The sequence below is a fragment of the Ranitomeya imitator genome, chromosome 6 (genome assembly GCF_032444005.1).
Source record: "Ranitomeya imitator isolate aRanImi1 chromosome 6, aRanImi1.pri, whole genome shotgun sequence".
Taxonomy (NCBI): domain Eukaryota; kingdom Metazoa; phylum Chordata; class Amphibia; order Anura; family Dendrobatidae; genus Ranitomeya; species Ranitomeya imitator.
In genome coordinates, this window is record NC_091287.1 from 146,474,915 (window position 1) to 146,498,146 (window position 23,232).

The 23,232-nt window shown below is 43.2% G+C and overlaps 1 protein-coding gene across 1 annotated transcript in view; it reads right to left on the minus strand.

Moving 5' to 3' along the window:
* Positions 1-1,004: 1,004 nt before the first annotated feature.
* VOPP1 (VOPP1 WW domain binding protein) overlaps positions 1,005-23,232 on the minus strand; it is a 176,615-nt gene continuing 154,387 nt past the window's right edge. The window contains exons 4-5 of the mRNA XM_069730175.1: positions 11,093-11,229; positions 1,005-1,649 (exon numbers count right to left, since the gene is read on the minus strand). Coding sequence (XP_069586276.1) covers positions 1,477-1,649; positions 11,093-11,229 — 310 coding nt within the window. The 3' untranslated portion in view covers positions 1,005-1,476. The remainder of the gene's footprint in view (positions 1,650-11,092; positions 11,230-23,232) is intronic.

Below are 23,232 nucleotides of genomic sequence, written 5' to 3' on the forward strand. Positions count from 1 at the left end.
AAATGAAGATAATACCAAATAATTTGTGTTTGCAATCATTTTCAGGAAAAAAATGAGTATTATTTAACAGAATTGCAGGGGTGTCAATACTTTTGGCCATGACTGTATTTTCTTATAGAGTGATATCCATGTTTTTCACTCATACCTATAATAGTGTATGTGGTAGTTCACATGTCCAATTTTTTTTTCCTCTGACCAAGTAGTCTCCACAAAAGCACAAACACTTGTCAATATTGATCCAAGTGTCAGATCTAAATTGCCAATGCAAATCTATGGATCTGTGATAAAACTGTACAGCACTCTGATGCCCTCTGTCTGTTTTTAACAAACCGGTTGATAGAAGAATCTTGAGAAACCTGCATCATTTTTGTTTTTCATCCAAGAAAAACTGTTGAAACTCTGATCAAACTTTGATGGTAAAAACTAACACTGACCAAACTCTGATGGTAAAAACTAACACTGACCAAACTCTGATGGTAAAAACTAACACTGACCAAACTCTGGGGACACTCTGACAAAAGACTGAGTGTCTTTTGTCAGAGTGTCCCCAGAGTCCATTCTTTTTTGCATAAAAGAAAAATCACTGTTTATGTGTCCTAAATTACTTCTAGCTACATTAAGAATATTCAACTTTCTGCCTAAAATGACATGATTCTGTCTTTCCCAAAATAATCTCCATTGTGTCACTAAAATGAACCTTCACTATATAGTCCAGCAATGCATCATTTAGCACCATCACTTCATTACACTTCATGCTATCTTTTGGACTTTTATTTTTCATAGGTGATCTTTGAGTAGCCATTTCCTCCTTTGACATGGTTTTATCTAAATTGTTATGATGATCATTTCCATAATATATCTTTATGAGCTCTGTATACAGTGCATTGAGCTCTGAAATCCACAGTAGAGAAATTGAGATGTGAGTTTGTCACATGAACTTGTTGCCATTTGTAAGGTCCTTTTTAATACTAGGCAAAATGGAACAAAAATAATGACTAATAGCAGAAACCTTAACTTTTTATGAAAAACACAACTTATCCAACATGGTTTCCATGAAGAGCATGCCTTTTATTGTAGATACTGCATATTCTGCTAGCACTCGAGAATAATAGGCAAACTAGGCGACGATATGTACTGTACACCACCGGCATAGATACAATAAAAGAGCTACGTACTAAGGAACGTGTAGAAAAAAAATAAATTACCGTAAACTAAAAAAAACTGCTTTCTTAGCAATGGAGGAGCGCAATTAACCATCATACCCCATGCTAGTGCCAAGTCGTTAACATAAACTGTAATTCTGAAAAATTGTCATGACTGCAATCATGTTACAGCATTACTGTCCCCTCTAACCAGATCTGAGCTTCCAATACTTCATACCAATAGATCAATCATCATGCCAAAAGAGAGTCCTCCTCATGGTAAAGTTGTAAAAAGTCAGATATTAGAAAAAAAATTGCCAAGTGCAAAATTGCTTCATTTGCAAGATTTCACCACTTGCTCGTAAGGTGGTGGAGGTGTGTTGTAGTAGGACGGAGGCGGTGGGAAAGCTGGGTTTCCTTGAGGGGAGTTTGGCTGCATGTGAAATGAAGGTGGGGCTGGGTTTCCCCCTGGATCAGAATAATATGGCATTCCTGGCTGTTGAGGTCCTGCAATATAAAATGAAATACATCAAATAACTGTCCCATATTAGGAGTTCAGACTATCAACACCATTGACATGCAAAAATGACTTTTACACAAAGTTGAGTCAAACTAAACTGCATTAAGTTTCAGGCTGCACTACTCTTTTATTCATGTTCACACCCGCTGATATACATTGTGAAATTTTCTTATGTTAAGCTGTCCCTCCTACTAATACATCCTGGATATGAGGCCGGTGTGGACAGGATGCTGCCGCCATCACTAGTTATCGTGTATTAGCACAGCTTTAGTCCTGTACTGCATCATTATTCTACAGTCTTTGGCTACAGTCACACTAGCAGAATTTGGTCAGTATTTCACATCAGTATTTGTAAGCCAAAACCAGGAGTGGGTGATAAATACAGAAGTGGTGACGTGTTTATATTATACTTTACCTCAGATTGTTCCTCTCCTGGTTTTGGCTTACAAATACTGAGGTAAAATACTGACCAAATACTGCTGGTGTGAATGTAGCCTATGAGGGATATCTGTAGAGGGATACACTGTGCTGATAAATACTGAGGCTACAGTCACACTCTCAGTAATTGGTAATTGGTCAGTATTTCACATCAGTATTTGTAAACCAAAGCCAGGAGTGGGTGATAAATGCAGCATTGTTGCAGGTGTTTCTATTATACTTTTCCTCTAATTGCTCCTCATCTGGTTTTGGCTTACAAATACTGATGTGAAATACTGACCAAATTATTGATAGCGTGACTGTAGCCAGATGCTGAGGAACGAGGGATTTTCTCCCTCCCTGTGCAGAGTTCTCTCCTTTCTCTCTACACTGCAGACTGTCCGGTTTGTCTACTTCAAGTCCTCTATACACTCTAATACAATTCAGCTTGTGTGATTTGCTCTTTGTAAAGGCTAGGGTTGTTTCCTTCCTCTCAACACTAGTATCTGCCCCATACCACTTTTTTCTTCTCATTGTAACACTTAGACAGGTTTCACATGTCCTGATATTTCCAGGACCGGAATAATAAGGTACCGGAGATGACAGTGTTTGTGTGTCCGTGTGTGTAATACTTGCGGCACATGTGTGGCAACTGTGTGCCTCCCATGTGCCGCATCAGCACCACACGGACAGGCGCCAGGGAAGAAGCGCTATAGTAAGCGCTGTTCCCCGGCGCCAGGTGCTGAAAGCGGCTCTCATTTTACTCCCCTGCTCTGCCGGCGATCAGTGTTAGAGGGGAGAATGATAAGAGTTATATTCAAATGAGAACAATGACAGCAGGAGTTTGCTGATGGGACCATTACTCCCATCAGCCTTTTCCTGCTGCCGCTAATAACAGTGACAGCCGGAGTGGCTGATGGCAGTATTCCTCACCCGCCGCCTGTGCTAGAAATGAATGAATGAAAAACCCGTCGTGGGTTCCCCTCTATTTTCTATAACCAGGCAGGAAAAACTCACAGCTGGGGGATGCAACCCTCAGCTGTCAGCTTCAGCAAGGCTGGTTATCAAGAATAGATGGGTCCCCATGTTGTTTTTTTAATTATTTAAATAAGAAATTTAAAAAAAATGGCAGATGGTCCCCCATTTTTGACAACCAGCCTTTCTAAAGCTGACAGCTGGGGGCTTGTATTCTCAGGCTGGAAAGGTGCCATTAATATAGGCTTCCCGAGCCTAAAAATAGCAGCCTGCAGCTGCCCAGAAAAGGCGCAGCTATTAGATTTGCCAATTCTGGTGCTTTGCCCGGGTCTTCCTACTTGCCCTGTAGCTGTAGCAAGTGGGGTTCATATTTGTGAGGTTGATATCACCTTTGTATTGTCATCAAGCCCACGGCTTAGGAATGGAGAGGCATCTATAAGATACCTATCCATTACTAATCTTATAGCTATTTGGTAAATAAACACACAGCCAGAATAAAGTCTTTTATTAGAAAGAAAACAAAACACAGTTTTCCATTTTTATTTAAAAATAACAAACACAGTTATACTCACCAAACATCTAATTCCACTGAAGCCTTTGTCTCCTGTAATAAACCAAAAATAAAAAACAACAATATCCCTCAACCTGGCTGGTTATAAAAAATAGAAAATAGTTATTTACAGCACTGGTGCCAGCTGAATACTCCCATCAGACACTCCTGCGGTCACTGTTATTAGCGGCAACAGGTGTAGGCTGATGGGAGTAATAGTCCCATCAGTAGCTGCCTGCTGTCATTGTTCTCACTTGAATATAACTCTCATCATTCTCCCCTGCTCACGCTGTCCGCCAGCAGAGCATTGGATGGGAGCTGTCTTCAGCACACAGGGCCAGGGAACAGTGCTTACTGTAGCGCTGCTTCTCAGGTGCCGGGTCGTGTCACACGGATGACATCCATGTGTGTTATCTGAGTGCACGTGGTGTGCGGGACGTTTTGCGGCCTGTGCTGATGGTAAAAAATGGACATGTCAATGTGTTTTAGTCACGGACACACGATCCGTGGAAACACACTGACATGTGCATAAACCCATTCACTTGAATGTACAGTGGGGCAAAAAAGTATTTAGTCAGTCAGCAATAGTGCATGTTCCACCACTTAAAAAGATGAGAGGCGTCTGTAATTTACATCATAAGTAGACCTCAACTATGGGAGACAAACTGAGAAAAAAAAAATCCAGAAATTCACATTGTCTGTTTTTTTAACAATTTATTTGCATATTATGGTGGAAAATAAGTATTTGGTCAGAAAAAAACAATCAAGATTTCTGGCTCTCACAGACCTGTAACTTCTTCTTTAAGAGTCTCCTCTTTCCTCCACTCATTACCTGTAGTAATGGCATCTGTTTAAACTTGTTATAAGTATAAAAAGACACCTGTGCACACCCTCAAACAGTCTGACTCCAAACTCCACTATGGTGAAGACCAAAGAGCTGTCAAAGGACACCAGAAACAAAATTGTAGCCCTGCACCAGGCTGGGAAGACTGAATCTGCAATAGCCAACCAGCTTGGAGTGCATAAATCAACAGTGGGAGCAATAATTAGAAAATGGAAGACATACAAGACCACTGATAATCTCCCTCGATCTGGGGCTCCACGCAAAATCCCACCCCGTGGGGTCAGAATGATCACAAGAACGGTGAGCAAATATCCCAGAACCACGCGGGGGGACCTAGTGAATGAACTGCAGAGAGCTGGGACCAATGTAACAAGGCCTACCATAAGTGACACACTACGCCACCATGGACTCAGATTCTGCAGTGCCAGACGTGTCCCACTGCTTAAGCCAGTATATGTCCGGGCCCGTCTGAAGTTTGCTAGAGAGCATTTGGATGATCCAGAGGAGTTTTGGGAGAATGTCCTATGGTCTGATGAAACCAAACTGGAACTGTTTGGGAGAAACACAACTTATCGTGTTTGGAGGAAAAAAGAATACTGAGTTGCATCCATCAAACACCATACCTACTGTAAAGCATGGTGGTGGAAACATCATGCTTTGGGGCTGTTTCTCTGCAAAGGGGCCAGGACGACTGATCCGGGAACACGAAAGAATGAATGGGGCCATGTATCGTGAGATTTTGAGTGCAAACCTCCTTCCATCAGCAAGGGCATTGAAGATGAAACGTGGCTGGGTCTTTCAACATGACAATGATCCAAAGCACACCGCCAGGGCAACGAAGGAGTGGCTTCGTAAGAAGCATTTCAAGGTCCTGGAGTGGCCTAGCCAGTTTCCAGATCTCAACCCCATAGAAAACCTTTGGAGGGAGTTGAAAGTCCATGTTGCCAAGCGAAAAGCCAAAAACATCACTGCTCTAGAGGAGATCTGCATGGAGGAATGGGCCAACATACCAACAACAGTGTGTGGCAACCTTGTGAAGACTTACAGAAAACGTTTGACCTCTGTCATTGCCAACAAAGGATATATTACAAAGTATTGAGATGAAATTTTGTTTCTGACCAAATACTTATTTTCCACCATAATATGCAAATAAATTGTTAAAAAAACAGACAATGTGATTTTCTGGATTTTTTTTTCTCAGTTTGTCTCCCATAGTTGAGATCTACCTATGATGTAAATTACAGACGCCTCTCATCTTTTTAAGTGGTGGAACTTGCACTATTGCTGACTGACTAAATACTTTTTTGCCCCACTGTATCTATGTGTGTCAGTGTTTCCGGTACGTGTGAAAAACTGTGAGTGTGAAAGCTCTAGACCCTGCCCCTATCTGAAATGAAGCATCATTGGTGACACTCGTTTCAGGGGCTGTGGGGGCTACTTAGGGTGCAATGATAGTGCGGTGTCTAGTAAAAGGTCTATGATACAGGGTGGGGGCTACTGTGAGGGCCATCATACACTGTGGGAGCTAATGTGGGGCCATAATACTGTGTGGGGTGCATAATACAGTGTGGGGGATATTGTGGGTGCAATTACACAATGTGAGGGCTAAAGTGGTGTCATTGTACAGTGTGGGGGTTATCAAACAGTGGGGGGCTACTAAGGTGCATTATACTGTGTGGGTGTTACTGAGGGGCCATTTTCCAGTGTGGGGGTCATTATGCACTGTGAGAGCTACTAAGGAGCCATTATACAGTGTGCAAAGTAAAAATATTGAGCACTCGCATACAAATGGGTGGACCCCTGGATGTTCCGGTCTGACAGGTTCGGCCGAACAGTTAAAAATAAGTTTGGGTTTGGGTACCAGAACAGTACTCCGACCCGAATCCGAACCCCATTCACTTGAATAAGGGGCTCGAACATCCAGTGTTTGCCATGCTGTTATGTGCATGACAGCACGGCAAACACTGCTTCTGATCGGCGGTAAAATGATTACCGTCGGTCAGACAGATGCAGCTCCCACGTTGTCTAATGACAGCATGAGCCCGCAGCTGAGATTAGATGTATAAAGTTTACCTTCACTGGCATCAGCTGATGGGACTACTGCTCCCCTCAGCCGGCATCTGCTGCCGCTAATAACAGCGAGTGCAGGTGCGGCTGATGGGAGTATTGATCAGCTGGCGCTTGCGCTCTAAATACATAATTTAAAAAAACTGAGTGGATTCCCCTATATTTTTGATAACCAGTCAGACAAAACTGACAGATGGGAGCTTCAACCCTCAGCTGACAGCTTTAACAAGATTAGTTATCAAGAATAGAGAGGTCCCTATGCTGTTTTTTAAAATTATTTAAATAAATAATTTTTTAAAAATGCCGTGGTATCCCCCCATTTTAGACAACCAGCCTTGCTAACACAGACAGCTGGGAGTTGGTATTCTCCGGCTGGTAAGAGGCCATAGATATTCCCCCACGGCTAAAAATAGCATCCCACAGCTGCACAGAAAAGGCGCATCTATTAGATGCCCCAATTCTGGCACTTTGCTCGACTCTTCCCACTTGCCCTGTAGCAGTGGCAAGTGGGGTTCATATTTGTGTGGTTGGTGTCACTTTTATATTGTCCGGTGACATCAAGCCCACGGCTTAGTAATGGAGAGGCATCTATAAGACACCTATCCATTGCTAATCCTATATTGTAAGTAAACACATAGCCAAAATAAAGTCTTTTATTTAAAATAAAAACAAAACACACTATCCTTTTTAATTTAAAAATAACAAACACAATTATACTCACCTAACACCTAATTCCATTGAATCCCTCGTCTCCTGTAATAAAACAAAACTAAATAAACAATATCCCTCACCTCTCCGATGTTCACTATCCATGGCTCCTTACCATCCTGAGAATGCCAGCCGTCAGCTGTCTGCTTTAGCAAGGCTGATAGTCAAAAGTGGGGGGACCCCACATTTTTTAAAATCATTTATTTAAATAATTAAAAACACAGATGTGGGGACCCCTCTATTCTTGATAATCAACCTTGCTAAAGCTGACAGCTGAGGGTTGCAGCCCACAGCTGTTAGTTTGCCTGGCTGTTTATCAAGAATACAGGGCCATTTTTTTATTATAATTTATTTAAAGCGCTGCCGCCTGCTCTTACTGTTATTAACGCCAGAAGTAGTCCCATCAGCTGATGCAAATGACCAGAGGTAAACTTTATACCACCAATCACAGCTGCGGGTTCACACTGTCATTTGACAGCGTGGGAACGGCGTCTGTCTGGCCAGCGGTAATGATTTTACCGCTCATCAGAACCAGTGTTTGTCGTGCGGTCATGCACCTGGTGTTTCTGGGGGGCCAAACCCAAACAGTAACATGGACTTCCTGGTGAAGTCCATAATCGGCGTACGTGCCCGAACAGTAGGTGTTTGGTACGGACGCCGAACTTTACGTTAGGGTTCGCCCATCTATACTCTCATATATTCTTTGCTTTTTATTGAATCCATGTCAATTGTGACTTATCAAAAAAAAAAAAACTGTGAGTTTTTAGTTATAACATTTTGGCTGATCCCAAGCCTGGTTCACACAGAGTCACAGTGATCAGATGAGGGAAGATGCTATCAAAAACAATTACAAAGTTCTTAAAAAATTAGGTGGATCAGTGATATCATCTACACGTAATTCGGCTTATTCTTCTCATGCTTACAGTATGTAGATCTCTTAACAGTACTCTAGTTCCATCTCACTTTTCAGAAACATACAGATCATTTAACTTCCTGCGGTTGTACATGCTTATTCCAATCATTTAAGGAACCGTGTGAATAATGAACTGCCCCCTTGTTTACTCAGTGAACTGTTTAAGTAAATGAATTAAAATTGATTAGAATTTACACACACAGGACTAATTACTGCCAATCTGGCTGCATTAAGACAATTCTACAAAGAAGCCGAGCAATCAAATGCCTTCACAGTTATCAGAAAAACTGATTTCCAATTATCAAAAGAGCTTAGTAGAGCTAAGTAGAGCTTAGGATTTCCTGCTTTGAGGCAATTTTTTAAACTGTCATGAGCAACCACTTAAAGGGAATTTGTCACCAGGGTTTTGCTACTCTATCTGAGAGCAGCACGATGTAGGGGCAGAGACCCTGATTCCAGCAATGTATCACTTACTTTACTGAGCTCTGCTGCTCTTATTAAAAATTGATTAATCTGCGCCTGGTCTAGCAGTTCTCTGATTGCTGAGCTCTCTATAACCTCGCCCACACTACTGATAGGCAGCTTTCTGTGTACACTGTGCATAAGCAGAAAACTGCCAATCAGTGCTGGGGGCGTGGTTGGACTACCTGACAGCAGGCCAAATAGTCTGCTAGTAATAATCTCCTGCTGATAAAACAATGATTTTATAAAAATTACCCTTAGCAGATTAGTAAGTGACACATTGCTGCAATCAAGGGATCTGTCTCTACATTATAATCTTCTTAGATTAGGTAGCAAACATCTGGTGACATATTCCCTTTAAAATGTGAACTCAATTCAAAATTATATAATGTGTTTATAAAAGGCATGTAAATAAAAATATAGTGGGACAAATAGGAACATAGTTATTAAGGTTGAAGGAAGATTTTAAGTCCATCTAGTTCAACCCATAGCCTAACCTAACATGCCCTAACATGTTGATCCAGAGGAAGGCAAAAAAAAACCAATGTGGCAAAATGTTATGGAATATTATATAGATTATAAATATTATAGATTATGGCATTTTTATAGTGTATTAATTAAATTAATTAAATTATGTCTCACCAAGCTAGTCACTGCATCATCAAAGAGGAGTTAAAAAAATATATATGATAAAGGCTAGATAGATAGAAAGAGATACAGCAGGCTATTTTTGTATTTATTATTACCCTCAGTTCAGGGCAATAGTCATACTTCAACACTCAATATTGATTCAGTTTTCCTTAAAGAGACAGTCCCAGAAAAACAAATGAAAGTTAATTTGTAATTTACAAAATGTAATATATAGTATAAAGTAATATAATATAATATTTTAATTGTATTACCATTAGCTTTATTTCTGAGTTATTTTAGTCCTGCACTGCACCACTTGACCTATACTTTTAATCTCTGGATCATTTCCAGTTAGAACCTTGATGCAACTCTTATAAGAAATCATAGAGAAGCTGAATTCTGTTTCACAGTGAAAACGATGTGACGTGCCCGCAGGGCAGTGGGGTACTCGGTATCGGGTCCGGTCGCAAAGGGGGGATGTCACGGTGGCTGCGACCAAGTCCGTGGTCCTGGGCGTTAAAGGGGGTTAAATGTTCAAGGTTTGTCGTGACGCCACCTGTGGAGTTCCGTCTGTTGAGGGACCGACGCTGCATTAAAGGGGTCCCCTGGGGGATCTTGCAGCAGCCCAGATGTTACACTTCCCACAGGTGAAGCGGGGTCCCCAGGGGTCCTATGGTGTATGGTGTAGATAGTGTAGCCGGTGAATAAATGGAGGAGACAAGTGATAAGTCTTTACCTGGTTTACTTGTGAATGAAAGGCCACAGTCCAGGGTACCAGCAACAGGTTGGTTAGGAGTCCGGGCAGTCCAGAGACAAGCGGGGTCCCTTGGGTAGGTCAGGTAAGGGCCTTCCACTCTGCGCTACTGTCTCTGAGGTCTCTGCTGCCACAAGTGTCTCAAACAAGGTCCTTATTCGTTCTCCTGTCCTGGGACAGGTATAGGTATGGCAGGCAGCTTGAGCCGAGCCTACTGGGGTCCTTCACGGTGACTCCAAGCTCCAAGGTGCTGCTTTGCCACAGGTAAATATGGGCAAAGTCCATGTAATTCAATGCCATCCGGTTCTGCTCTGTGTATTATAATCCACATAAGCCTCGGGCTCCCAGTTCCCAGATTCTCTGCGCACTGACTCCCTGGGGCCTACTCGTAGCCTCCTGGAGTCCTGTATTTCCACTGTGCTCCATCCCTGTCTGTGCTCGCACACAGACTGTCTGCACTAACTGAACTCACCCCGCCTCCAAACCAGGATCTTTATCCAGGGAAGCTGCCCTAAAACAGGGTCTTGAGCTCAACCTCCTGGCCTGGATTTGGAAGGTGTGTGTGTGATAACCTACCAAAGGGAATCCCACTTGTCTCCAGATATAGCACTACCCTCCCCGAGAGGAAGGCAGCACTACTGTGATTGTGTAATTCACAGTGTTCAGTGAACGACCATAAGGGAGCTGATAACTCAGGGGTAATAAAGCCACTGGTAAAATTAGTGCCAATACTATTTACCTTCCATACATTACACATGGACCATATAACAAAATTCCTTCTGGGATTGTTTCTTCAATTACTAGCACTGGCCAGAATGTAACAAGAGTGTAGTGAGCGCCATATCCTGCACCCTGGTGCATCTACTGATGTATACCAGATTGAACCCTACATTCACTCTTTTGTGGTTGAAAAAGTGACAGCAAACTTTAGTAAACTTGTTGAACACCTTGAAGGATTTATTCCTTTTATATGAAAAGCCCAAAGATTTTGTAGGATTGAAAAAACCTTATGAATTATTACTTTGGAAAACCAGTATATATAGTGATACATATGCACGTGTATGATTTTCCTACAATGACTTTTAAAAATATGTAAAATGATGTCCAGACCTGGTGGAGGCCCAGGTGTTTGCCTTGTGTAAGATACATTAAATGTTGGTTCTTCAACAAGCAATGGTGGATACATTCGCCTCCTAATGAAGAATCCTGCTCCGCAACAAAACAAAACTCCCATCATCAGTAGAAACCTAGAGAACGAGAGCAGAATATGTTATTGTGTAATAGAAGCATGACCTTAGGAAAATCTTCATCTGTTATACTGCTGTTACTACTTATAACAGTCAATTGCAGATATACAGCTCATCCCATGGTCTTTCATTACATTGAAGCCATATTCAGATGCCTGAAAAGTAATGCTTTCAGTAAGGGTCACAATCAAAGACAATGTCACCATATAGACCTGGACTAAGAACAGATATTAGGTACTGGGTTTGGGCTTAAAGGGTTTTTCCACTTTTTCAACTATATAGACCCCAATGCTCTAAAATACTTATATTACCAAATAGAGCAGGTATTCACCCTTCCCAGGTTTAGTGCTGGCTCCTTACCGCTGCTCAGTTCTCAGTGTATTGGCCGCAGTGGTGACATCAGATCACCAGTGTCCATCATCTCTGTAGCCAATCACGGAGCTCAGCAGCTTGTGCCAGACACCTCACTATGGTGAGCTCATTGATTGGCTACAACGGTGATACGTATTATCAATGTATCAATGTCATGTAACCACTGCAGATACTCTGGAAGGCTTCTAGTATCTGTGTAGTACATGTGTGAGGGTGGTGAACAATGTCTATAACGTTCCCACCCCTGAAGACACCAAATTCATCATTGTATTGTAATGTGAATAATGTCTTGCGTCATTTGTAAATATTGTGTCATGTGAAGTGACGTATTATATTGTGATGTTTGCCTGTATAATGTATAGTGTGTGGTAATGTAAGATAAGTAATGTAGTGCATAGTGTAAGGAATGTTGAGAGTTAATGTTTGATACTAGCCCACAGGGAGCGGGGCTAGTGTTAGGAAGAACAACTACTTCCTGCTAGGAAGACAGATTGGGTCTGGAGTGCAGAATGAGTAGTGTCGCTTACGAGTGTGAGCTAAAATGAGAGGAGACCAAAAAAGATTGATAGCTAAATCCTGAGGATGAGTGATAGAGAGACAGAGTGGTCTTCCGGAGATAGGTCCTATGAGAGGATGCCTAGTAGTGATGAACGAATATACTCGTTACTCGAGATTTGCCGAGCACACTCGGGTGATCTCCGAGTATTTTTCAGTGCTCGGAGATTTAGTTTTCATCGCCGCAGCTGAATGATTTACATATTTTAGCCAGCATAAGTATATGTGGGGGTTGCCTGGTTGCTAGGGAATCCCCACATGTAATCAAGCTGGCTAAGAGATGTAAATCATTCAGCTGAGGTGAGGAAAACAAAATCTCCGAGCACTAAAAAATACTCAGAGGACCCCCGAGCATGCTTGGGAAATCTCGAGTAACGAGTATATTCGCTCATCACTAATGCCTAGCCACAGGAACTTGAGCTAGGCCTAAACAGGACGGAGAGACTGGGACTAGTGAATGAGTTCCAGGGTGCCAGTACTGGAAGAAATAAGATGCGGAACCACTGAACAAGTAAAGGTGACTTGTTAATCATTACTGTAGCGTTAAAGCTGGGTTGTGGTGAAGTAGGGAGAAACAGTTAGCATAGAGGTCCCTGGAGTATACTACTAAGGAAACTGTGTGGAAAATACTTCATATTGCAAATGAAACGTCCATAAGACTTTGTACCCGCTCTCCCTTGTATATAACAATTACCAAATTGCTGTTTAGTAAAGAGTTTATTGTGGAATGGTGGTCTCCCTCATTGAACTGTAACACATCTGGTCCTGGCAAACCAGAATCATTGGTTACATGTGGCCTGTATCCTGTATGGGCATAATGCCCTCACAGCACAAGTCTACACACCCAGCCAGGACCTTAATTTTAATGTAATGTGCCTGGGCGCCCGAGATGAGTGCCTCGCCTGTGGCTACCGCCCACTGCCACCTTACACATGGACAATCAATTGGACATTATATTCAATGGGCACTGAAAAATGCTTCATGAATCTGTGTTGTAAAATTGAGCACTTTCTGCCTTGTGTTCTTTGAATCCCAAGAAAAGAGCACCCTACAATTACAAATGACCTTAGCAGAAAACCCCTTTAACATCTGCATATAGATGTTAGTGTGGCACCCCTAGGGGTATTTGCCACAAAAATAGTTACTGACAGTAAATGCAAATACTAAAATAGCAAGACTGCACTACCACCTCCGGCCAGAAGGGGGAGCTCCAGAGACTCCCCTTGATCCATTCTGGTCTGAGAGAAGAACTGGCAGTTGGGCTAAGGAGCTGAAAGTGAGAGGTCATACAGTTGAATCTCTAACAGCCCTGTGACTGTTACCAGGCCTAAATCACCGGCCTGAGGAGAAGAGGGATAGAGAAAAAGGACATTGTGAGAACCGGGTAGCATTAATCACTACCCAGAACAGGCGCAAAGACGGATACCGGATCCGTGGCTGTATTCATTACATATAATACAGCAACCGGAAAAACGTGAGGTGATATCAGCTTCACTAGGGTCGGACGCAGCAACAGACACAGAGTTCAGCGGTACTCCTGGAGGGGGTAAGCCGATAAAAGGACTCGGGTTGCCCGTCGAACCAGGACCCGGAGGGGACAGATTGGGCCGGCAGCCAGTTCACATACAGCAGCAGGGCCACACAGATATTGCGTACAATAAGAGGCGAAGACCCCGGCAGGGTCAAAGTAACTCAGAGTTCCCATACAGACTCCGGTGACAGGACTGGTTGTAAATCCTTTTTTGTTAAAGTAAACTGGTTAAACGTTTCAGTGCCTCAGTCTTTCATTTGGACAATAGCCATCTATCCAGGATTGGGATCATCACCGCTGGGAGAACCTGCTGCTGATCAAGTAAGTGCCTGTTCCCTCACGATACCCTTTACACTGTGCATTGCCTGAGGCCACAGCACCGGGTCAAGCCACCCGTGACACCCCCCTCAAGAGACAGACCCCATTGGTCCGGTGCTGGGTACCCCGGTCTCTTGGGCGTCACAATTTCCCCCTTAGTTAAGAACAGTACTCCGGGACTGTGGGACAATAACATTTTGAAATAACAATTAATATGTACAGAGTCTTAAAAATGAAAAGTTACAAAAACCACTCGAGGAAACAAAAATATAGTTCTGTACAAAGTCACTTCAAATAGCGTCCATTAATACAGTTCTATCCTTGAAGGTATTAGGAAAGGCACTGTACTTAGTGTCCAGGAATTTAGTTCCATTTTTCCAACGGAGTTATCAATATAAAGTCTAAAGAAAGTTCAAAAAGAGCGAGGAGCAAAGTTCAAAAAGCAGTCTTTCCGGAGCTTTGATTTAGTGCCTCCGGGCTGATAAAAAGTTCAAGAATATGCAAGAAGTTCATACAGACAAGTCTCTGTAGGCACTGGGCTTAAACGTTGCAGACTGATAACAATGACTATACTACATTTTCTGTTTAACTATATACGGCATAACATATATACAATTCACATTATGAGCTTTATAGTTGGTAATCTGCATACCTGGCCGGTAATTGACCCTGGGTACTACGCTGTGATCTACGTAATAGCGGTGTCTCTTCATGTGGTGTACTACTGTCTACTGCGGATGTAGTATCTGCCCGCTCTGCTAAAGATAATTCCACGACTATGGAGTTGGCAAGTCCACCGTGAATGGGATTACTCTGACCAGGAATCTGTTCTTCCTGGCCTGGAACCTCCTGTAGTACGGGGTCAGCCTCTTCCTGTCTTGGGACTTCTGGTATTGGGTTTGGTGTTGGGTAAAAGGCCACCATGGGAACCACTACTGCACCATGGTATGTTAGTAGGGTTTTGGGAAAGTCTCCTATACAGGTGTGATACACTTCCTCTTCTTTTTCCTTTACTGGTTGAACCTGTATGGGTTGAATAACTTCTGGTTCTGGCTGGACAACGTCTGGCTCTTTCAATGCCTCCGGACATAATTTAAGATTGTCTCTTGACACTAGTACAGATGTTAAGCCTCCGTTTTTGCTAATGAGACACATTTTAGGATTATCCACTCTTGTTGGTAAAACTGTGTAGGGTACGGCTTCCCACTGATTGTCCAGTTTATTGGTTCGACGATTTCTCTTGAGCACTTGGTCACCTGGTCTTAATGGGGTCGCTAGAGCATTCTGGTTGAAAGTTCGCTCTTGTCTTTCTCTAGTTTGCTGAAGGCTTCTTTCCACACTCTCTTGCACTTGGCGATACTGCTTTTGCCGTATGATATCCCAATTGGAGTCTTGGACTTCTGCGTCTGGTTTCAGAATTCCCATTTCTAGATCGATTGGTAATTGGCCGGGTCTTGCACGCATAAGGTAAGCTGGGGTGCAATTGGTGGAACTCACCGGGACATGATTATACAGATCCACCAAGTCAGGCAATTTCTCTGGCCATTGATTCCTTTCTGCCTCAGGTAAAGTCTTTAGTAGTTCTATTACAATATGGTTCATCTTCTCGCATAAGCCGTTTGTTTGTGGATGATAGGCCGTCGTCCGGATCTTTTTGCAACCATACATATTACAGAATTCTCTGAAGATCTCTGATTCAAAGGCTGTACCTTGGTCGGTGAGAACCTGTTCCGGATATCCATGGGGTCTACAAAAGTACGTTTGGAACGCTTTGGCTGCTGTTTTTGCTGTCAGATCTTTTACGGGTACTACTACCAAGAAGCGTGAATAATGGTCCACGATGGTCAAGGCATAGACATAGCCAGACCGGCTTGGTGTCAACTTCACGTGGTCCATGGCTACAAGTTCAAGTGGTTGTTTGGTGATTATGGGCTGCAGTGGTGCTCTTTGGTTCTTTTGATCGTTTCTTCTGAGGTTGCACGGGCCACAATTTCTGCACCACTGTTCGATTGATTTTCTCATCCCGACCCAATAAAATCTTTCTCTTAGAAGTACTTCTAACTTTTTCCAACCGAAGTGACCAGCACCATTATGGTAAGCTTCGAGGACCATCTTGACATCTTGTTTAGGCACGATAATCTGCCAAACCAATTCATGTGTTTTCGGATTGGTGTACCTTCTACAGAGCTTCCCTTGATACAGGAACATTTTGCCTCTCTCTTTCCAGAGTTGATGCGTCTCTTCTGGGGCATCCTCATCGGGATATGCACTTTGCTCAGTTAACAGTTCCTTCACCAACTTCACAGCCGGATTGCTGTCTTGGGTGTCAGCCCATCTATGGTGTGCTAACGGATTTAAATTCACCTCTTGTTGTTTCTGATAGGTACTTGACTGATGATGTTTTGCCTTGGGATGATGGAAGGCTGGTAGTTCAATTTCTTCAAGCTCCCCCATTTCTTCTTCTACATCTCTCAAGTGTGGCATCCGGGATAGGGCATCGGCATTTCCATTCTTGCGACCTGCTCGATACTTGATCTTGAAGTTGTAATTAGATAACCGGGCTATCCATCGCTGTTCTAACGCACCTAATTTGGCTGTGTCCAGGTGGGTCAACGGATTGTTGTCAGTATAGACAATAAATTCTGCAGTGGCCAGATAGTGTTTGAAACGCTCAGTCACAGCCCAAACTACTGCCAGTAGTTCCAATTTGAAGGAGCTGTAATTTTCTGAATTTCTTTCAGTAGGCCGGAGCTTTCTACTTGCAAAGGCGATGACTTTCTCCCGACCTTCTTGCTTTTGTGACAGCACCGCTCCTAGTCCCACATTACTGGCATCGGTGTAGAGGATGAAAGGTTGATGGTAATCTGGGTATGCCAGAACCTCTTCTCCGGTTAGTGCCTTCTTTAGTTGTTCAAAGGAGTCTTCCCTTTCGTCGTTCCACTGAAAAGGAGGGTTTTGGTTTGAAGGTTTCTTCGTCTGCCCTACCAAGGTGTCTTGCAAGGGTGCTGCCAACTTGGTAAATCCTTTTATAAATCTGCGATAGTAACCCACCAATCCCAGGAATTGTCTCACTTCTTTTGCGCTGGTAGGTCTTGGCCAATCCCTTATGGCGCTTATTTTCTCGGGATCTGGTGCTACTCCCTCCGAACTCACGATGTGTCCCAGGTACTGTACCTTTGGCTTGAGAAGGTGACATTTGGATGGCTTGACTTTCATGCCATACCTGGATAAGGCTTCGAACACTTCTGCCAGGTCTATTAAGTGTTGTTCGTAAGTCTTTGAGTAGACGATCACATCATCTAGGTACAGGAGGACGGTCTCGAAGTTCTTGTGTCCGAGGCAGCATTCCATCAGCCGCTGGAAGGTACCGGATGCGTTGCAGAGTCCGAACGGCATGCGATTAAATTCACATAGACCCATTGGTGTGGTGAATGCCGTCTTTTCCTTATCTCGCTCAGCCACAGGGACTTGCCAATACCCGCTTGTTAAGTCTAAGGTGGAAAAATAATTAGCAGATTTCAAAGCAGTTAAGGACTCTTCTATCCTAGGCAAGGGGTAGGCGTCTTTATGGGTGATGTTATTAATCTTCCGGTAGTCTACGCACATTCTCATGGTTCCGTCCTTTTTTTTGACAATCACTAGAGGGGCCGCCCAGGGGCTACAGCTGTCTCTTATTACCCCGGCCTGTTTCATCTCCCTCAGCATATCTTTTGCACATTGATAGTGAGCGGGCGGTATGGGTCTATATCTTTCTTTTATTGGGGGATGGTCACTGGTGGGGATTGTGTGTTCTACCCCTTCTATCCGTCCGAAGTCCAATGGGTGTTTACTGAAGACTTGTTCATATTCCGTCACTAGCCTATACACCCCTTGTTTTTGATGGGTAACATAGTAACATAGTAACATAGTAACATAGTAACATAGTTAGTAAGGCCGAAAAAAGACATTTGTCCATCCAGTTCAGCCTATATTCCATCATAATAAATACCCAGATCTACGTCCTTCTACAGAACCTAATAATTGTATGATACAATATTGTTCTGCTCCAGGAAGACATCCAGGCCTCTCTTGAACCCCTCGACTGAGTTCGCCATCACCACCTCCTCAGGCAAGCAATTCCAGATTCTCACTGCCCTAACAGTAAAGAATCCTCTTCTATGTTGGTGGAAAAACCTTCTCTCCTCCAGACGCAAAGAATGCCCCCTTGTGCCCGTCACCTTCCTTGGTATAAACAGATCCTCAGCGAGATATTTGTATTGTCCCCTTATATACTTATACATGGTTATTAGATCGCCCCTCAGTCGTCTTTTTTCTAGACTAAATAATCCTAATTTCGCTAATCTATCTGGGTATTGTAGTTCTCCCATCCCCTTTATTAATTTTGTTGCCCTCCTTTGTACTCTCTCTAGTTCCATTATATCCTTCCTGAGCACCGGTGCCCAAAACTGGACACAGTACTCCATGTGCGGTCTAACTAGGGATTTGTACAGAGGCAGTATAATGCTCTCATCATGTGTATCCAGACCTCTTTTAATGCACCCCATGATCCTGTTTGCCTTGGCAGCTGCTGCCTGGCACTGGCTGCTCCAGGTAAGTTTATCATTAACTAGGATCCCCAAGTCCTTCTCCCTGTCAGATTTACCCAGTGGTTTCCCGTTCAGTGTGTAATGGTGATATTGATTCCCTCTTCCCATGTGTATAACCTTACATTTATCATTGTTAAACCTCATCTGCCACCTTTCAGCCCAAGTTTCCAACTTATCCAGATCCATCTGTAGCAGAATACTATCTTCTCTTGTATTAACTGCTTTACATAGTTTTGTATCATCTGCAAATATCGATATTTTACTGTGTAAACCTTCTACCAGATCATTAATGAATATGTTGAAGAGAACAGGTCCCAATACTGACCCCTGCGGTACCCCACTGGTCACAGCGACCCAGTTAGAGACTATACCATTTATAACCACCCTCTGCTTTCTATCACTAAGCCAGTTACTAACCCATTTACACACATTTTCCCCCAGACCAAGCATTCTCATTTTGTGTACCAACCTCTTGTGCGGCACGGTATCAAACGCTTTGGAAAAATCGAGATATACCACGTCCAATGACTCACCGTGGTCCAGTCTATAGCTTACCTCTTCATAAAAACTGATTAGATTGGTTTGACAGGAGCGATTTCTCATAAACCCATGCTGATATGGAGTTAAACAGTTATTCTCATTGAGATAATCCAGAATAACATCCCTCAGAAACCCTTCAAATATTTTACCAACAATAGAGGTTAGACTTACTGGCCTATAATTTCCAGGTTCACTTTTAGAGCCCTTTTTGAATATTGGCACCACATTTGCTATGCGCCAGTCCTGCGGAACAGACCCTGTCGCTATAGAGTCACTAAAAATAAGAAATAATGGTTTATCTATTACATTACTTAGTTCTCTTAGTACTCGTGGGTGTATGCCATCCGGACCCGGAGATTTATCTATTTTAATCTTATTTAGCCGGTTTCGCACCTCTTCTTGGGTTAGATTGGTGACCCTTAATATAGGGTTTTCATTGTTTCTTGGGATTTCACCTAGCATTTCATTTTCCACCGTGAATACCGTGCAGAAGAAGGTGTTTAATATGTTAGCTTTTTCCTCGTCATCTACAACCATTCTTTCCTCACTATTTTTTAAGGGGCCTACATTTTCAGTTTTTATTCTTTTACTATTGATATAGTTGAAGAACAGTTTGGGATTAGTTTTACTCTCCTTAGCAATGTGCTTCTCTGTTTCCTTTTTGGCAGCTTTAATTAGTTTTTTAGATAAAGTATTTTTCTCCCTATAGTTTTTTAGAGCTTCAATGGTGCCATCCTGCTTTAGTAGTGCAAATGCTTTCTTTTTACTGTTAATTGCCTGTCTTACTTCTTTGTTTAGCCACATTGGGTTTTTCCTATTTCTAGTCCTTTTATTCCCACAAGGTATAAACCGCTTACACTGCCTATTTAGGATGTTCTTAAACATTTCCCATTTATTATCTGTATTCTCATTTCTGAGGATATTGTCCCAGTCTACCAGATTAAGGGCATCTCTAAGCTGGTCAAACTTTGCCTTCCTAAAGTTCAATGTTTTTGTGACTCCCTGACAAGTCCCCCTAGTGAAAGACAGGTGAAACTGCACAATATTGTGGTCGCTATTTCCTAAATGCCCAACCACCTGCAGATTTGTTATTCTGTCAGGTCTATTAGATAGTATTAGGTCTAAAAGTGCTGCTCCTCTGGTTGGATTCTGCACCAATTGTGAAAGATAATTTTTCTTGGTTATTAGCAGAAACCTGTTGCCTTTATGGGTTTCACAGGTTTCTGTTTCCCAGTTAATATCCGGGTAGTTAAAGTCCCCCATAACCAGGACCTCATTATGGGTTGCAGCTTCATCTATCTGCTTTAGAAGTAGACTTTCCATGCTTTCTGTTATATTTGGGGGTTTGTAACAGACCCCAATGAGAATTTTGTTACCATTTTTCCCTCCATGAATTTCAACCCATATGGACTCGACATCCTCATTCCCTTCGCTAATATCCTCCCTTAAAGTGGACTTTAGACAAGACTTTACATAGAGACAAACCCCTCCTCCTCTCCGATTTTTACGATCCTTTCTAAACAGACTGTAACCCTGTAAGTTAACTGCCCAGTCATAGCTTTCATCTAACCATGTCTCGGTTATTCCCACTATGTCAAAGTTACCTGTAGATATTTCTGCTTCTAGTTCTTCCATCTTGTTTGTCAGGCTTCTGGCGTTTGCGAGCATGCAGTTTAGAGGATTTTGTTTTGTTCCAATCTCCTCACTGTGGATTGTTTTAGAAATGTTCTTACCTCCCTTCTGAGTATGTTTTCCTGGGTCGTCTTTGTTCGAGTCTAATGTTTTTCTTCCCGTCCCCTCTTCTTCTAGTTTAACGCCCTCCTGATGAGTGTAGCGAGTCTTCTGGCGAATGTGTGTTTCCCAGGTTTGTTGAGGTGTAGTCCGTCTCTGGCGAGGAGTCCATCATACCAGTAATTCACACCGTGGTCCAGGAATCCAAATCCTTGTTGTCTGCACCATCGTCTTAGCCAGTTGTTTGCATCAAGGATCCTGTTCCATCTCCTGGTGCCATGCCCGTCTACTGGAAGGATAGAAGAAAAAACTACCTGTGCATCCAGTTCCTTTACTTTCTTCCCCAACTCTTCAAAGTCCTTGCAGATTGTCGGTAGGTCCTTCCTTGCCGTGTCATTGGTGCCAACATGTATCAGAAGAAATGGGTGGACGTCCTTGGAGCTGAAGAGCTTTGCTATCCTATCGGTCACATCCTTGATCATCGCACCTGGAAGGCAGCATACTTCTCTTGCAGTTATGTCCGGTCTGCAGATGGCTGCTTCGGTGCCTCTCAGTAGTGAGTCTCCCACCACCACCACTCTTCGTTGCTTCTTGGCTGTACTTTTTGCTGTCACTTGTTGCTGTGTGCCCTTTTCTTTTTTGCTTGCTGGTATTGCTTCATTCTTAGGTGTGCCATCTTCATCCTCTACAAAGATTTGATATCGGTTCTTCAGTTGTGTGGTTGGTGATTTCTCCATGGTCTTCTTGCTTCTTTTGGTCACATGCTTCCACTCATCTGCTTTTGGAGGTTCTCTGACACTTTTTGCACCTTCTGTGACCAGTAGAGATGCTTCTGTTCTGTCTAGAAAGTCTTCATTCTCTTTGATGAGTTTCAAAGTTGCTATTCTTTCTTCCAGACCCCGCACCTTTTCTTCTAAAAGGGCCACTAGTCTACACTTCTGACAGGTGAAATTGGATTCTTCTTCTGGTCGATCTGTGAACATGTAGCACATGCTGCAGCTCACCATGTAGGTTGTCACATCTGCCATGTTGCTCCTAGATCCTGCTGACTTGCTGTGTGTTTTCCTTCTTGTGTAATCTACTCAGCCAAGCTCTCTTGCAATAAAGTCCTTACGGCGCGCGGTTTGGTGATGCTTTCGAAGCAGCTGGTCCCGGCTGTACCCAACGATCTTCTAGCTTAGGGAGACTTCGCTTCTCCCAGAAGGCACCTGGAATATGCAAATTAGCCTCCTGAAGCTTGAATCCCTGGTTTGGTGATGCTTTCGAAGCAGCTGGTCCCGGCTGTACCCAACGATCTTCTAGCTTAGGGAGACTTCGCTTCTCCCAGAAGGCACCTGGAATATGCAAATTAGCCTCCTGAAGCTTGAATCCCTGGGTAGGTGTTGAATTTATGCCCACGTGTAGCTGTTGGCACCAATCCTCCATTTCTCCATCTGAGCCATTGCCTTCCACCTGACAGGTTGGTTCTAAGGGCTCAATGGTTGTGATGGCATTGTTGTCAACAGTATATAGCTTTGCCATTGTAGCATACCTTGGCAAAGTGACCTCTTCCTCTCCACAGTTCAAAAGTCGTACCGGCACTCGTCCCCGGTGTACCTCGACTATCCCTCGTGCTGTGAGTATAGTGGGCCTGCTGTCGGTGTACACTGGTTCTATTAAGGCTTGATAATCTCGTCCCTTAGTACCAATGGCTGCTCTACACCATACCAGCATTTCTGTTTTTGGTGGGATTACAATAGATGTTGGATCACTTACCCTCACACTGCCGATTTCTCCACCTGCAACTTCTACCTGTTGCCTTAACATCAATACTTTTATTTCCCTCCGGAGAACTCTCTGCTGGCAGGATTGGGCAGTTTCAGCAATTTGCTGTAAGACAGAAATGACTTCGGAAAAGCAGTTCTCTAACACATTCATTCCTATCAATACAGTTGGTTCACAGTTCCGCCGGTCAACATCAACAACAATTATACCCTGTTTCTTCAATTCTACTTTACCAATCTTTATGGTCATCTCCCTGAATCCTAGTTTCGGTACCAACTTACCATTACTGGCCCATATATCTAGTTCAACATCAGAGGGCCCTTTATCAATATCTGCATCAGCCCAGTACCTCTTATAAAGGATATACGGTATAGATGAAATCTGGGAACCTGTGTCCAGCAAAGCGTTGAGGGGCATTCCGTCCAGCACGATAGGGATAATGGGTCGTCCTCCGATGTACCTGTCGTGCCAGGGTGTTGGGCCTTGAAAGTTCATTCCTGCGAAGCGGCCCGCATTCCCAGGGGATTCCCGTTTAAATCACAATCTCGTGCAAAGTGGCCTGGCTGCTGGCAACGGCGGCAAATGGGCTGTCCATCCGGTTGGTAG